Below are 16,948 nucleotides of genomic sequence, written 5' to 3' on the forward strand. Positions count from 1 at the left end.
CTTTGTTGTTTCCGTAGCTCTTTGTCATCGTCTTGGCTTTGCTCAGCCTTCTACCTGCGTTGTGCACAAGATGCATGTTTTTAAATAACGGAGGCACCATGAGCTTAGCCCATACGTCACGAGGAATGTCGCATTTGGTGCCAAATTGTGGGTGGTAAGTGATTCCTAAGTTTTCCAGGATGCATCTACCAGTCTTGGTTTTAGAGAGGCGCTCGTACTGTGCAATACGTTGCGCCTCAATCAGTTCCTCAAGTGTATTATGTAAACCTAGCTCTAACAGCATCTCTGTACTTGTGCTTTGCATGAGCCCCAGCGCTTGTTTGTAGATTCTTCTTATGACGCTGTTTAATTTCATTTTTTCCACTGCAAACCATCTATGGTATGCAGAAACATACGTAATGTGGCTGATGACAAACGCGTGGATTAGCCTTATGACATTTGCTTCTTTCATGCAGCTATGCTTATTCGTAATTATTTTGATTAGGCGCATCGTTTGATAAACTTTTGCTTCGATGTTGCGTAACTTTTCCCCGTTGGTGCCTTTGGCTTCTATTATTAACCCCAGTACCCTTATCTCGTCGACAATGTGTATGGTGTGTCTATCTCATGTTTTAAGTTGTATGTCTGTGTAGGTATGTACGATGTGGTGTTTGGGAGGTCGGCCTTTTAATGTTGGTCTGTATAGTAGCAGCTCAGATTTTTTTGGCTGAGCACGTGAGACCAGTTCCTTCTAGGTATTGCTCTACGGTGTCGATCGCTTCTTGTAAACGTTGTTCAATTGACCCATCGCTGCCGTTGCTTACCCACACAGTAATATCATCTGCATATATTGTATGGTGTAAACCTTTTTTCTAATCTACTTGGGAGACCAGTTAGGACTAAGTTAAATAACATAGGTGATATCACTGATCCTTGGGGTGTACCTAAACTACCCATAGATATTTCCTTGGATGTGAGGCCTCCTACAACGATTTCGGCCTGTCTATCTGTTAGGAAGTTTCGGATGTAATTATACGTCGGCTCACCTAAACCTAAGTTACTGACATTATTCAGTATGGCTTGGTGGGTGACATTATCAAATGCCTTTTTTAGATCAAGCCCGAGGATGGCTCGAGTTGATCTGCTAGGGTCATCTATGATCTCGTGTTTTAATTGTAGCATCGCGTCTTGTGTACAGAGATTTTTCCGAAATCCTATCATTGTACATGGGAGTACGTTGTTGTCCTCTAGGTAGTCAGTTAATCGGGTCAGTAAAACGTGTTCCATTACCTTACCCAGGCAGGAAGTTAGTGAAACAGGTCTTAGGTTTTCAAGCTGTAAGCGTTTGCCAGGCTTGGGTATAAGCACGACGTGCGCCATTTTCCATTGCTGCGGTATGTGAGCTTGTCTCCAGCATTCATTAATAAAGTCTGTTAATTTGCTAATGGACGTATCGTCTAGGTTTCGCAGTGTTTTGTTCGTAATGGCATCAGGCCTCAGTGCCGACGTAGTATTTAGTTTGTCTAGAACTGCTCATATCTCGGCTTCATTGAATTCTTCATCAAGGTCAGGATTCGGCGCTCCTACGTAATCGGCGTGAGTGCATGGTGGTGCCTGGAATATGTATTTAAGCGCGACCTTTTTGAGAAAGTCTTTTTCTGTGCCTTTATAGGCATGCAGAATTTTGTTCATATTTTGTTTGTGTACCGTTTTTGTGTCTTCTGAGTTTAGGAGGTGTCGAAGTAAATTCCACGTTTTGCTTAGGCTCAGTTGGTTGTCCATGGCGGTACAAGTTTCTTCCCATTGTTGGCAATAAAGCTGTTGTGCATATTGTTCGACTTACTTGTTAAGTGTGGATATCTTTTTTCTTAGTGTTCTGTTACGTTTCTGCGTTTTCCAGCATTTTTGTAGCCCTTGTTTGGCTTCCCACATATGTAATAGCCTACTGTCCAGAATTTCAAGCTTAGCTTCCGATGGGACTATTTTTGTCCGAAATATCCTTCTTTAGATTAGCTGTCTATTGGTCAATCTTTGTAATGCTTTCTGTGATGCCCTCTCGCATATTTCTGAATTTAACCCACTCAACTAGTCTAAGCTGTTTGCCCATGGGTTTGGTGGGCCCCCCCAATAAGCTAGATTTCAATGATAGAATGATCACTTCCAAAGTCTTGCTGTGTATTCAGCCATCGCGCAGATTGCGTGTTATTAAAAAAGTAAGGTCGGGCGTGGTATCACCACAGACACTATTCCCCTGCCTAGTGAGTACTGTGGGGTCAGTGATGAGTGTTAGCCCTTCCTGCTGCGAGTCCAGCCAGAAATTCCTGCCCTTGGGGTGGACGTGCTTATAACCCCATGTACAATGAGGGGCATTAAAGTCCCCTCCGATTATTACAACTCGGTCACCCACTATGATAAGCAAGCGCTTAAAGAGAGTTAAAAATTTGTGTCGTGTGAATTTCGGGCTACTGTACACATTTAGGATGAACACACTGTCCCCTGTTTTTCTTGTGGGTATGATTTCAATTAGTATATTTTCTAAATCGGTAACCTGTGTGCTGTGTTGCACTGCCGTGTGATCCCTCCGCACTAAGGTTGTAAGGGCTTTAGTCTCCCCCTCGGCACTGCCGATAGAGCCGTAGCCAGACAACTTAGCGAGACCATGAGTCTCCTGTAAGATGATGATATCTGGTTTTTTTTTTTTATCTTTAAGATAGTGGTGTAGAGTGGCTTTCTTGTTTCTGTAACTTCTACAATTCCCTTGCCATAATACGTATTTATTGCGTCTGTCCATGGCGGCAATTATTGCTGAGGAGGCGCCGGGTTCATAATAGCCGGCTTTAGTATTGGAGGTTTGATGATTGGTTTAAAGGGCGCTACTCCACTGGCTTGTAGGCCTGTAGCAGAGGGGCATTTTTCAAGTTCTGTTACCCTAGTAAATAAGCTATCTAGTTGCTGCTGGTGAACCTGCTGTTGTTGTATAAATGTGTTAATTTGCTGCATAATAGCCGTTCCCCACTCTTTGATTTGTGCTCCCATGGTTTCCTTAAGTCGTTTATTGCCTCAATTTGAACTTTCACAGCTTCTTCAACTTTGCTTATTCGTAAATCTACGCATTCTCCAGATTCCTCTTGACCTTTGCGCAACATGTTAGCAGTCTTTGTTTTCTTGTGCTTGCTAGTACTATCGTCGTTGTTCTCTAAAGCCTTACGTTTCGGGAGAGGGGAATCATTGCTCTCATCCATACTGGACACACTATCCTGTGTTATAATTATTGCATCATTGCACTGTACCGTGCCTGTTCTGTAGCTATGAATTTCTTCCCTAATTTTTTATTCTCCTCCCTCATGGCGGCAATTATCTGATTGTTTTGCATAATCATTTGTTTCAGTTGTGCTAACACTGCCTCGAGTTTCGCGACTTTCTGGTCAGAAGCAGCCTCCACCTCCGCGCGCGTCCCCTTGACCCTGTTTGCCCAGCTCACCTTGAACGATGTATCGGCGCCGAGGTTTCGAGGTTCCTTGGCCCTTGACTGGGAGCGTGACTTTGACCTGGAGCGGTTCCTGGACCTGGAGCGGTTCTTCGACCTTGAGCGGCTTTTCCTCTCATGCGGCAAACTGGGGAAGGACTCCGATATGTTGTCCCTTGCTGCGTTGGCGTGAGATGACCTGTCTTGTGCGGCGAGGGACGCGTTCTCTTGTTCTTGTCTGGCTCTTTCCCAGCGGCGTTTCCGCACTAGGAATAGTGTCTTATACCTTACTTTGCAGGTTCGGTCTGTTGTGGGGGGGGTGGTCTTCGTTGCACAGCTGGCACCTGGCCTTGCAATCGTAGCTTTCGGGAGGATTTGGCATCCTGCAGCCTCGGCAGACCTTATCTTTAGGGTTGGGGCAAACATCCCCCCTATGCCCCAAGCGTCCACAGTGGTAGCACACGTCCAGTTGTTTTCTGTACCATGAACATGGTAGCAATGCTCCGTATATTTCACGTAGCTTGGCACATGGTAGCCGTCGAATTGTACAACCACATTGGTGGTATTGCCCATTTGCTTTGCCACGAGCACAGTTGGGTTCCTGGGGCTTACAATGTTTTCAGTTATATCTCGGGCAGTGTCTTCTAGCGGTACTCCCTGGATCACTCCCTTGGAGGTGTTTTCTGGGGCTGCTTCATAAGCGCTGGCTTCAAAAGCTTGCGTGCCTATTTTGATACAGGCAATTCGCTGGTATCTGTTGGCATGTTCTTCAACAGGAGTGCTGACCACAACAATGCTTTGTTGGTAGTTGAGGCAGATTGTGTCTTGCTCTCGCACTTCCCTTGATATATTGGCCGATTCGTAGACGCTGTTGGCGATGCGGGCGGCACCGTGGTCACTGAGGCGAAGTCCCCCACGAGGTCGAACAATTATCTTGTAGTCTTCCCTTGTAAGGGGCGGCATTATGCTACCTCTGGTGATTTGGCGAAGCCGTTTTTCTCTCCGTTTTTTGTCCTTCTGCCCTGTCGAATGCTGCTCGCTTGGTTGGTCTAACATTTGCTCTGTAATTTTTCGCTGTCCCACCGGTCGCCATCCGGTATTATCTTCAAATTCTTCTTTCGAAATGCTTTCTCCTTCCACGGTCACTTCCATCTGGTCAAAAAACTCGTAACGCCAAGCGTGCAGGGCGCCGCGTTCTTCGTGGTTCCACGCGACGCCTAGCTGTGTCGCAGCGGTGACGGCGGTGTCTACGGCGAACACTATGCAGGTGGCTCTTCTGTCGGCACAGCGAACACAAAAACGGGCATAAAATAGTCAAATGCAAGTCCTCCCACCTGATTTTTCGTCAGGATGGTCGCGATGACTTGTTGCGTCAATTCGTAATGACAATTCCGCTGGATATGATGATTTCCGCCGAGAAACATCCAGAAAACACATAGCCGACGCGATGAGCAACTGCTCCTCCCGGGCGCCTCACGCGTTTCCTCAACGAAGGAGAAGAAAGCCCCCATTATTAAGTTAGTGAAGAGAGGCCGATCGCAGGCTGACCTGAGCAAGGAGTTCGGCGTTTTAAGCAAACAGTTAACAGTTTCCGATTTCCTAAGGAACAAAGACAAGATCTTGGAAGCGGCCGAAAAACCGTCTGGTGCCCAAAAGATAATTGCCAGCCAATGTGTTCAGCCAAAGCTTCAGGACGCTCTCGTCAAGTGGCTTAATTGCAGCACCCGCTGTCGGCTGCATGCATTTTTTTTTAACGGCTCTTTTCAGAGCCACCCCACTGATGCTTTAGCAGAGTTCCGTAAGTATGGTACTTTGACCTTGACCCTCTTGATCCGAGAAATATCAATGAAATGGTGCGTTTTTTGCTTGCATTGAGAAATATAAGCAAAATGGTGCGTTTTTTTTGCTTGCATTGAAAATTATCAGTAAAATATAGCGTTTTTTTTGCTTTCATTAATTTTTCCGTACTGCCCAAATTTTCGAATGGTTTTTCGCTCCCTAGAGGGTCCGAAAAATCGGCAGTTGACTGTACCTTGAGTGCGAAAGAAGTGCAGGACGTGTCGTCAATCAATGAATTCTTTACGAAGGTGCCATCAAAATTGCCAACAGCATGCAGTAGGGAAACTTTGTAGCCTCCAGCCATTGCATAAATTGCTGGTCACAGTGGTTTCGCATCGCAATGCACCACGTTACAAACGAAAGCCAGATGCCCAAGGAGCTAACGAAGGCAGCAAAATCCTTTCCGTCTTCCGTGAACTCGCTGCGAGGACACGGCTGATACACCATACATAACAAGACCAACATAAATCGGACAATAGTGCGTATAGACTATCTTGCCAACAGGATGAACAACGTGGTCGGCAGAAGCACTATACGGATTGCAAACACTAGATGTGTCCGGCGAGGTGCAAACACTAGATGTGTCCGGCGAGGCTTCACAGTTTGCCTAGCTGCTTGGAACACTGGCCACAAGCTCCCGGTCTTTATTATCTTCAAGGAGCAAAGGGGAAAAATTCCAATCAGGGCCTTTGCGACCAGGTCAGAATAATTTTCTTTATGAGGGTAAGGGATCACAATGTCGCCGAGTTGGTTTTATCATAACGCTGACTTCTTGTCCCATTGGTAGCAAATGTTGGTCTCATCCCCACGAAAAATGGCTCGATGATATCAGAGAAAATGCAAGACTGGCTGTCCAGAGTTTTGGGCGTAAGCGTCGACAACATGCGATGCTTACTTGTATTACAAGCGTCCATCCATAAGACACAAGCCGCCACAAAAACCTTCGAGGAGTGCGACACAGACGTGCTTTAAGTGCCTGCGGGGTGCCCGAACCTCCTGCAGCCTGCTGACGTGTATTGGAATAAGCTGTTCCAAGTCCACCTTGTGGCATTTTTGGGTGCAATATATGCATTAGGAAGCACGCACACCGAAAGGAAACTTGAAGAAGCTGTCGCGGCAACATGTGATTGATTTCGTTACCGAGGCGTGGGCCGCTGTACCTGAGAAGACAGTGGCACGTTCCTTCAAGGGATGCAGGAATAGCAACGTGCACGATGGCTCGGAGGTTGGCGACCTGCACAGCGGACTGGCCGATGTTGGAGCTATGGTGCCAGAAGACCGCGACGGACTTCAAGCAGTGACCTGTTTTTTGCAACTGACTCGGAGGTGTCTTTCGATGGTTTTGAAAGCAGTTAAAAGCTATAGCAAATCATAGGCCTAAAAAAATTTCACTGTAATAAAATTTTAATCCATGCACACTGCATTTTATTTTCTAATGAAAAAATCCTGCCCTCATCTTGAATTTCAGTGCCATTTTGAAATAGCACCCCCCTCCCCCCATTTGCCAGCAATTTTGACATCGTTGAGAGGGGGGGGGGGGGGGTGCTTGCTTAAACTTTTACAGTATAATTTACAGTATAGGGCAGTTGGTACTGTTTGGCCAGGCCCACCATTTTTTTTTTTTTGGGCCGGGAGAACATGCCGAACAGATGGCTGGAATGAATCTAGACATGCAGCAGGGTGCCGAAATAAAGCTTGCATACATGAACTTCGCATTCTGATCAAGACAATTACTGACGCTGCATGCCTGCCTTAAAGCATGTTTAACGTCAACTTACATGCCCCCCCCCCCCCCCCTCCAGCATTGTAGCCTAGGTCAGTACATGACGTTCTCATACAACCGGCCAGCTTATATGGTTTCCCGTGCCGCCATCTACTTGGACAATGCAAAAGTTTATTTACTTGCTCATCACCATTACCTCAAGTGAATGACATTCCTGGTTGAGTACGCAGCTATTGGCTTTGAGTTTCAACTACAGTGCAGTCCACTTATAACGATATCGAGAAAACCTAAAAATATTATCGTTATAACCGGTGATCGTTATATCTGGACTGCCGCCAAAAAATCGTCGCCGGACGTACCTTTTGTAGCTCCAGGCTTCATTTTGCTATTTTCACCAATTAATAAATATTGTAGATAGTAGGATGTCAAAAACAAGACTTTATTTCCTACTCCGAAGAACGCATCACGGTTTCGCTGAGGAAGAGAGACTGACCGACGGCGGGGTGGGAGCAGTGGGAGGAAGAAAGCACAGCCAGAGGTACACAGCCGGAATGCCAACGAGGCCCCGCCCCCATGCCGCCGCGCCGCTTTGCTTTTCGCTTTTTTTATTTTCTCTCTCTTTCCCGCTTTCGTTCGCAAAGCTACGAGTAGCTTGCCGGCTTGCCGTTGTAGAAGGCGGGGAGCCGCGGAGCGCGGCGCTTTGCTTTTCGCATTTTTTTTTTTTAAATTCTCTCAGCCTCTCCGCGGTCGACGCGCGGCGAAGCGCAAAACGTGACACAGCTGGCGCCATCTGTAGCGCGTCGCGCCAACTCGCGATGCTCTCCTCGGCTTTTTGAACGGCCGGGACGCGCTGCCGGCGCTGTCCTGCAGTGGCGGCAGATACGTACTCGCCTACGCTAACTTTTCGTCTTGTCTCGGCATAGTTCGTTTCAGAAGAACTTATCAATCTAAATGTTACGATTATTCTGAATGAAACATGCCGTCCACGGCAAACTTTTCATCGTTGTATCCGATATGCGGTGGATAACATATCGTTATATATGGTTTTTTTCCCCATAGCCCCAATGCATAAAATGAGACTGTTAAGTCGACCCATCGTTATAACCGATATATCGTTATATGTGGTATCGTTATAAGTGGACTGCACTGTACACAGTTCTAGCCTGTCTGCTCCGATGACTGCTAAAAATTAGAACGGTAACTTATGCCCGCACATTTCAAGCATATGCCATCGTGTTTTGTTTTCTTTTCTTTTTAGAACATGACAAAAATGGTGTCTTCGTGCACTGCAAGTAATACAAGGTTTTTGAACTGCTATTTTAACGCATTGGCCTAATACTTCCCTCTAGTTTCCCTTGATATAGAATTTTAGAAAATGCAGTCATAAAGACAATCCAATAAAATGCAATTAAAAACACCACTCACTTCCGCGGCAGGCCTGTATAAAGAACAGCTTGGGCTTTCCTTGCAGGGCTGGGCAGTTCTCATTGTTGAAAAGTGTGAACACATCATCAAACAGGTGCACCTGATCACCGTCTATGCCATCAATCATGTCCTTCTTGCCATGTGACATCAAAATAACCACCAGGCAGTCGGCCCCCTTCTGTTGCGCTGGTTGGGCTGCCCACGACAGGAGTGCCTTGATTTGCTGAACAAAACAAGATGAATCATGGTTAGTTCCCAGCTACTAATGCGGGAAACGATTTACGCTAAGGACACAGCCATAAAATACAGTTATACCTGCTTATAACGAACCTCCATATAGCTAATTCCTTCAGGTCGCGGGATCGAATCCCGGCTGCAGCGACTGCATTTCCGATGGAGGCGGAAATGTTGCAGGCTCGTGTGCTCAGATTTGGGTGCACGTCAAAGAACCCCAGGCGGTCGAAATTTCCGGAGCCCTCCACCACAGCGTCTCTCATAATCATATGGTGGTTTTGGGACATTAAACCCCACATATCAATCAATTATAACTAATCCCTTGATACAGCGAAGTTTTTCGATTCCCCGCCGTTGCTCCATAGAAGCCAATGTATTTGCGACCTCTATGTAACAAAGTAACAGCGGGAGACAACCTTGATATAACAAATTTTCCCCACGGACGATCAAAGAATTTCGCTCCACATTTTGTTACGAGCAAGCATCTTCTGCGGCTGCCCCACTTCCGACAAAGGGCAAAGCGGCGCGGCGCGCACGGCGCCCCAGGTGAAAGCAAGCGCTCGTTATTGTGCGCGTGTGAGCGCGAGGGGGGCAGGCGGGCCTGCACCCCACAAAAGAAAGAAAACTACTTTTGCGCTTTTTGCGCGTTGCCAGTGTCACGCTTTAGTTAGCGTCACATAAGTGGGGCCGCGCTGCATATGGAGGGCACTCTACCGAATAGTTTTCCGCAGTATCCGTGTCTGTGTACAAGTCGTTCGCTCTTCGTTTTTGACGCCGTGGGAGCATGCATAGCTTCACTGCGCGTGCATGGTGTGGCCCCTGACGACATTCAGCTTTGCTTTTTTTTTTTTATTGCAATAGCATCTATGCAGAGAGTCCCGGCTAGTTTATCGCCGTCTCATCACAGCCGTCATTCACCTTATATATACGTATCCAATATGAAAACTCAAAAAAAAAAAGCCACCCAGCTTGTCACAATGCGCACTAATCACTCACGCGTACTTTGCCCCGCGAATAGAAAAGAGGGTGGGGGTGGGGAGGTTAAATGCCTGTGCACGCGCGCTTATCTTTTTGTGGGAAAAACAGCGCCTTCGACTTTGACCGGAACGATTGCGCTTAGTTGCCGGGCGCACAAAGATTACTTCGCTCGTTGGACAGGCACCGTTTGCGAAAAGAGTGTGCTTTTCAAAAGAGCAAAGTAACAACTGGGGCACTTGTTAGTTCGCACTCGTATCTCTACCTGTGATTACGTTTCGTGCCTCGATTTTGTTTAAACAGCGCATTAGGTGTCGAGCGGTAAACGTTGTTAGTTTGCTCTCGTCCAGCGAATTGTTTTCGTGCGTCAATTGTGCATGAGCAGCGCATTGCACGTTTCGATCTGCTTGCCGTTCTTAGCGTTACATTCAAAGTTGTTGCTATTGCAGTCATTAATTGCTCCGCCCTTGCGGAGAAAGTGACTTTCTTTAATTTCGGACAACTGTGTCGACGTCACCGAGGGGATGTCAGATGAGGCGTTGATGGAAACTCTCCGAGACCACGGTGACGACGGCTTTTCAGAGGTCGACCCGTCACACGCTTCCGTCTTGTGCCGCGCCGCAAGTTCGCAGGCTGGTAGCTTTCGCGATTACCCGATTAGTTCTGGCAACACGACGGTGCATTAAATAAAACGCAATGAACGTGATAACAAAAAATTGTAACGGTATATGAAGTAAGGCTGCAGCCAACTTTTTTGGATCATATATCGTGGAACTCCTACAAAATTCTGGTGAGAGCAAATACGGCATCTCCAGGCAGAAGTGCTCTTTTCACACAGTCCCTTCGCGTAGAAACCGCACTGATACTTGCCGAGATAGCAAGTGTGCTAGCGATCTACTCGATCGTTTCCGCCCCCCCCCCCCCCCCGTCCCTGTGTTGTTTCATGCTCGTTCAAGACGGGTGGTCTACCCTCTGTTTGAGCATTCGACCGCAGTTCTAACACGTGAGAGATGTTATGCATTTTCCAGGTGATAGGAATGAGCCGACTGATTTGATTTCTGCTTCAGCAGCGCTCGCGCGCTTTCGTGAAAGTTACCATGCGCGGTGGCATCTTATCAATTTGGACTTGTTACGAAACATGGCGGCAACAGAAAAAACCTGCCGAGAGTGTCCATGTAATTGCTATCGCAAAAATAGCGCAGTCTTTTTACTATAAAATAAGTGTTTTGGGTTAGCTCTCTTTCAGTACTCCACTTGTTTAATTTGCGTATTTATTTTCCAAATCTTTGTACCAAACCTGCATATAACAAAATCCTCACAAGTTTTTTAGGAACTGTTTTTTACAAATGTTTTTTAGGAACTACCACTGCACACAGATTATGTCGAGAAAAAATTAAAATGCTGGGCACTGCAATTATTGCGAAGAAAACAGCAGTCACTAGCACTAGCAAGGCAGCCATAGAGAGCACCTACGTAGTTTGGAAAGTGCACATGCTGCCTAGCGCGCTGAATCCATAAAAAGCTACCAGAAAGCTTTAGTAAAGTATAAAATGATAACGTTAGTGCAACTGCACATCTCAAAGCTAACGCTAAAACACTGTGCAGTACAAGCCAGACTTTTGGCATGATGGAAGGTTGTGAAATGCTCACAGAAAGACATGAAGCACCATCTGGATGTAGCAACAAACAGTGCTGACAGGCGAGGCAAGATCCAAACGACCACATTTCAATTTGCTTCGCCACAAAAAACATGGCACATTTATTTATTTTCTGGTGGGATCCGGGTACAGTTTGTACATTATAAAAGGGAGAATACAGGGAAAGAGCAAAATTGGCAGCCACAGATTGAAATCAATGTAAAGTTAAGCTTTTCATGATTTTTATTAAAAAGTAACGACATCCATGAAAGTACAATAACCTACACAAGACAGGCATCCTGTCTTGTCATATGACCAGCTATCACTTCGCGCGCACGGTCTTGGTCTGAAGACCAAAGCAAGAACACGGCTACTCACAGATGCAGACAGGTCATAGCGCACAATGCACTTGAAGTGGAATTCCTCGAAGAGGGTCTTCATGCGACGCACATCGTGCTCCGACCCGTCACGCGGATCAGCGAAACGTCCAAAATCAACATTGTTGATGATGATGCACAGGCCTCTCGGTGAGTGCACCATGGTGTATACCTGCATATATGAAAATCACAAATAAGAATGGGCAGCTAAAATTCTATTGCCCATCAGGCCACTGAAATGGCTCCAACTTTTTTTTTTCTGAATCTCCCAAATCAGCTAACTAATTTGCGCAGAAAGCAGTAGCGATGCTTCATTTTCCCATTTTCCAGAACCATTCTGGTGCCCCTCTCTAGCACTTGTCCGAGAAGCCGCGTGAAGTTGCCCATGGCCAACTCTGAATATCACCAACTTTGTCAGGCTGTCCTAGGCACTACGAAACCGCACCTTCGCAATGCAGCAACTTGGTTTTGACCGCACATTTAGCGCCCTTCTTTGCCAAGAGGATATAAGACCTTAGTGAAGGAAGCCTTGCTCAGTCGTTGGCTCCTTGCTGATAATGTAATCGCTGACATGATGTTATGTTACAGAAGTGCACGTCATAGCGAAAAAGAGCTATGCCTGCACCTCTTCGCTGCCAAGAAGAGTGGGAAGGTCCAGAGAGAAACCAAAACCAGACAAAACTGTTATATACACTGTAACTTCCTTATTACGACACTTATGTGCTAAATTCTTGAGCCAGCATGATGCCATCATACACGTGCATGCTCATTGCTTTACCAGATAAACTAGACCATGAGGTTACTTTCTGACCCTTTAATAAAGAAGCAGGTGCACATGTCAGACTGTCTATCAAAAAACAGGACGAACGGACTATAGAGCTTACTAGAGCAACACTCACACAGCTCTGTGATCGTCTACTGCCATGTGTTTTCTTTGCTTACAAATTGGGTAAGTTGAAGCCAGCACTGTCACTTGTCATCGTGCATCGTTACATTTAAACTACTATACCTATGAATTCTTCATCACAAACTAACATTCCAGCAAATGTTATTGAGATTTAACCTGCACAACTATCACAAAGTCCAAGCAAGGCGAGTTATCTAGATGGTGTCAGCAAAGCTGTGCCAGTACAGAATTTGTCACTCAGAAGGTATTCAAGTTGTACACGTTTCTTGGAAAAATTTTACAGATTCTTGTATCGTTGTTCAAAATAGTTTTGAAAGGTTTGAGTTATTTTATACGTACTCAGCTGGAAGCTACATTGCCAGGTCAAAATGCTACAATGCTGTTAAGCAAGAATAGCAATCTGGCTGTTAACTGTCACCAACAGGTAAATTAGAGACATGAAAGCTGTAGTGTAGGACAATAATATCGATGACAAGAATGCTGCTCGTTTCATCAGCACCACAAGAGAAATGGGTTTGTTATGTATCTCGAACACAACAATATTTTTCGGCAATACAGCTGAGCCCCCTTTATAAGAGGCACACTGATGTAACAGACAATTGGGTAGAAGAAACACTAGTGTGCCTACGTTGAAATAGGGCATTCATAAGAAAATGAATACATGGTGCCTTCAGAGGTGCAACAGCCAAAATAGAATTCAGAACAATTTTCGGAGCGGCAAAATGTTACTTTTGCAGCAGTAAAATGCAAGTTTGCAGCAGGTTGCACAGAAGAACACGAACTTTCTTTATCACAAGTGACTAAACTTGGCGCAGTATCAAAAAGAAGGCTTACACTTAGAAAAAAGATATGTACAAACCATTCAACATCCCCTAAACCACCTCACTGAGCAAACAATGATAAAGTTTACATTAGCATTTGCCACGCCAATCAAATAATTTTACCGACTCTGAGAATCCAAATGTAGTTCTGCCAAGCTGGCGGCCTTAGGTGTTGTGAAAAAAAAAAAAAAACACGCACACACACAGTTTCGTTTGATTTTTCAGGGCTGCACAAATGTTATACAGTGCTCCAAATGATTGCCAGTAACTTTTTTAGACGTGAGCGATCATACTAGTACTCACAATTATGTAACATATATAAGCATGAGTAAATTACCACAAAATGTGTTGTGTCCTGTGACTAATGTTAATACAGCCCCTTCCAAACCTTAAAATGATTTTCCGCAGGCCACCGCAGCGAAGATGGCTCAATTGGGTTCTGCATGGCTTAGAACAAGGCCACGAAATTTTTGGACCGCTACAGCCTTTAGGGTGGGAAACCCCCCTAAAAAAAGGGGGGGGGGGGGAACCCCCTTTTTTTTTCACGATGGAGTTATATTTAGGGCACAACTTCTCAGCTTGCTTTCAAGGCGCGTTTGACTAGATAGAGTAACATCGGCACACACCTGCTGACACGGCAACAACACTGCATATTTATCGCATGTGCCTTTACTATGGCAAATAACGTGGTCGCTGGCAATGCCAGCATTCGCAGCACGCAGAGTTTGTTTGCATACAGTAACAGCGTGATACGCTTCCAGCTTTCATTTCTAACATGACGTAATCGTGTTTGCTGATGAGGAAATTCATATTTCCTGAGAAGTGTTGCTGGCTACGGCAACGCATTTCAGTCTTGCAGTTGTGCTATATCCGCTGCAGTCAGCAGACCGATGGGCACACAGAATTGTTACTTTATCATGTCGATTGGGTTTCTTGAATGTCCTGCCGTGGTTTAGGGTGAGGGTCGGCGAGCCTGGATCTCTGGATCGATTGACGATGTAAACTACAGGTGGCCAATGTGGCCCTCATTTCTCGCTGAAATCAGCGCAGCGTGGCTCGATTTCAGCAAATTTCGTGGTTTTGGCGGAACTTGGTTCAATAAAATGGGGAATTGTACCAAACTGGCACAGCTGTTGCACCCCTTAGTACCTTGCTTATAAGACACACTTCATATAAAAAACATGTATTGCTTCTTGGTGCTCGTCTCTTATAAAGGGGTTAAACTGTATTTCGCTCTATTTCACCAATCTGACCGCCACCTTTTCTTGGCACTGTTATTTCTGAACAAGTTCGCTTCAGCTGCTTGTCACTTCAGTGATCACGTGTTCTTTCCTTTCTCGTTCCCGATCGCTGAATGTCGATAGAAAAATGTCTTGCAACCAGGTGACACACATCAAGCATGAACCTATCAGCAAGGGCACAACAAGGATATAGCCATACATGCACGCAGACGTAAGAGAAAAGGTCCTTACATCATCTCCATGCTTGAGCTCCTTGGCTGGAACGACATGCAACTCATAGTCAGTGGCTTCAGCTGTCGTTGTATGACCTGGAAAAAAAAAGGAAGACCATCAGGCAAAGGAGTAAACAGTACCCAGTATGTTGTAGCTTGCGTAAGAGTCGCGACCATATCATCCTGCCAACAATGAAACAAAATGTTCACAACAGGCAAAAGTTGACACTCCCAGACAAGAGGAATGAAGCGAACTGTTTTGTTGCAGTTACCGCACTCACAAGTGCGTTCCAGAAAGCCTACAGTGCTATCAGTGCAACATAATGGCACGCAAAGGCAGTTCATGCACAAGGAGAACACAGTACATAAAGCTAGGCATGTCCACCTTAGCTGCGAGCTACAAATCTTTTTTCCCAAGTTGTGCCATAGGACACATTAATGCCCAATTAAACACTCCCCATGGCTCCAGGCTTCTTGTAACAAGGCTTTTGGTTTCATACCAAGCTGATTTATCAATGAGTAGAATGTAAAACAAACTGAATGCTGAACGTACGATGCTTGCTTTAAAGGGGCCCTGAAACACTTTCGAGCATCATCAGAGAACAATGCCAATAGGTAGTCCAGGCTTCTAAGAACATGTGGGCCAAACAGCATGGCACAGCACATGGCCTACAATTTACACTCAGTTCTGGGAATTCAGATAGAAATTGCTACCACTTCTCTCGACGAACGAGTTGAAGTGAACTCGGCATGCAAAAATTATGCACAGCCTTCAGATGCAATACCATATGCAGTTGTGACATGATCGCGAACACAGCTGCGCAGTCCAAGTGGTTCGTGGTGCATTAGCTCACTGGGTCCCCAAACCTGAACAGTGTAAATGATTATTGGACAACATCTATTTGTTAAAATACTGGTTATTGTTACGTCCAAACAAGGCATTAGTATACGCTTGCTTCCACAAAACACTCACTTTAAGACATTATGCGTTTGCTTCCACAAAACACTCACTTTGAATCACTATCGAGTGGTTTTCCCATTGTATACCATCACACAGGCACTGATTCTCATTATAGTTTTCTCCCTCTGGGATTCAATTGGCTGCAATCCTCGACTGCCACATGTATCGTCGTGCCAAATGAAATAAATCAACTAGAAACTAAGAGGTGGCACGGCGGTTCCACTGCTTGGCTGCTGACCTGACAGAAACAGATTATATCATAGCCACAGCAGTCCCACTTCGATGGAACTGAAATGATAGAAGCCCATGTATAATGTGCGATGTCAGCGCATGTTAAAAAAATCTCCGATAGTAGCCCTCATCCATAGCTCTGTACTATGGCCTCTAACAGCCTGCATTGCTTCGGGGTGTTAAAATCAACACACTGACAAGAAACTCAGTTGTTGTACCCAGGAAGGAGCAACAGTTTTTGAATGAAAAATATTTAACCCAGCTGAACTTAATTACCAGCAAAAATGGTTTTATCAAGCCAATGTCACACGAGACAGACTCTGTTAAACCCGACGCTGGTCGTGTTTTGCTATAAAGAGCAGGAATTGTCCCTGCTACATGATGCAACAGCCACTCATGATGCAGATGACAGCCTATAATTGTAACCAAGACATTTGATCACAATCAAATGTCCTTATATCAAGCAAAATTAGAATCTAAGGCGCTCATGTCGTAGAAACTGCTTCAGATATGGTGATATGAAAATGGCGAGTCTCAGCGACAGTTATGATAACAGTGGATTGGAGATAAGCAAAGAGCACAAGTATTTTCATCTTGTGTTCAGCACAGCCAGACGCTGAGGGACGGGCCATTCTTTCATGTGCTGCATCATAGGTGCAACCAGTATCTCCAGTCATCGCCCAGGCATAGGCAACTGGCGCAATCATTTACAAATGTATAATGAAAGCGCGACTGCCACGACGGACTATAAAAAGAGCTATGCGCTTGTTTAAAACAAAAAATAAAAAAGATTTACAATGAAGTATTGTCTGCTCATGTATGCAGCCAAATACCTTGGCACCACCTGCAATGATGTCACAAAGGCTCAACCAATTAGAGCTGATGAGTTTCACAATGCCACCCAAGACTCTTGCTCCACA

General features: G+C 45.4%; 1 protein-coding gene across 2 annotated transcripts in view; it reads right to left on the minus strand.

The window, feature by feature from the left end:
- Positions 1–16,948, minus strand: part of LOC142804148 (caspase-7-like) — a 73,273-nt gene that overhangs the window by 17,302 nt on the left and 39,023 nt on the right. For both annotated transcript variants that reach the window (XM_075890752.1, XM_075890753.1), the window contains exons 3-5: positions 14,856–14,932; positions 11,657–11,827; positions 8,433–8,655 (exon numbers count right to left, since the gene is read on the minus strand). In XM_075890752.1, the coding sequence (XP_075746867.1) occupies positions 8,433–8,655; positions 11,657–11,827; positions 14,856–14,932 (471 nt within the window). The remainder of the gene's footprint in view (positions 1–8,432; positions 8,656–11,656; positions 11,828–14,855; positions 14,933–16,948) is intronic.

The sequence above is a fragment of the Rhipicephalus microplus genome, chromosome 3 (assembly GCF_043290135.1).
Source record: "Rhipicephalus microplus isolate Deutch F79 chromosome 3, USDA_Rmic, whole genome shotgun sequence".
Lineage (NCBI taxonomy): Eukaryota > Metazoa > Arthropoda > Arachnida > Ixodida > Ixodidae > Rhipicephalus > Rhipicephalus microplus.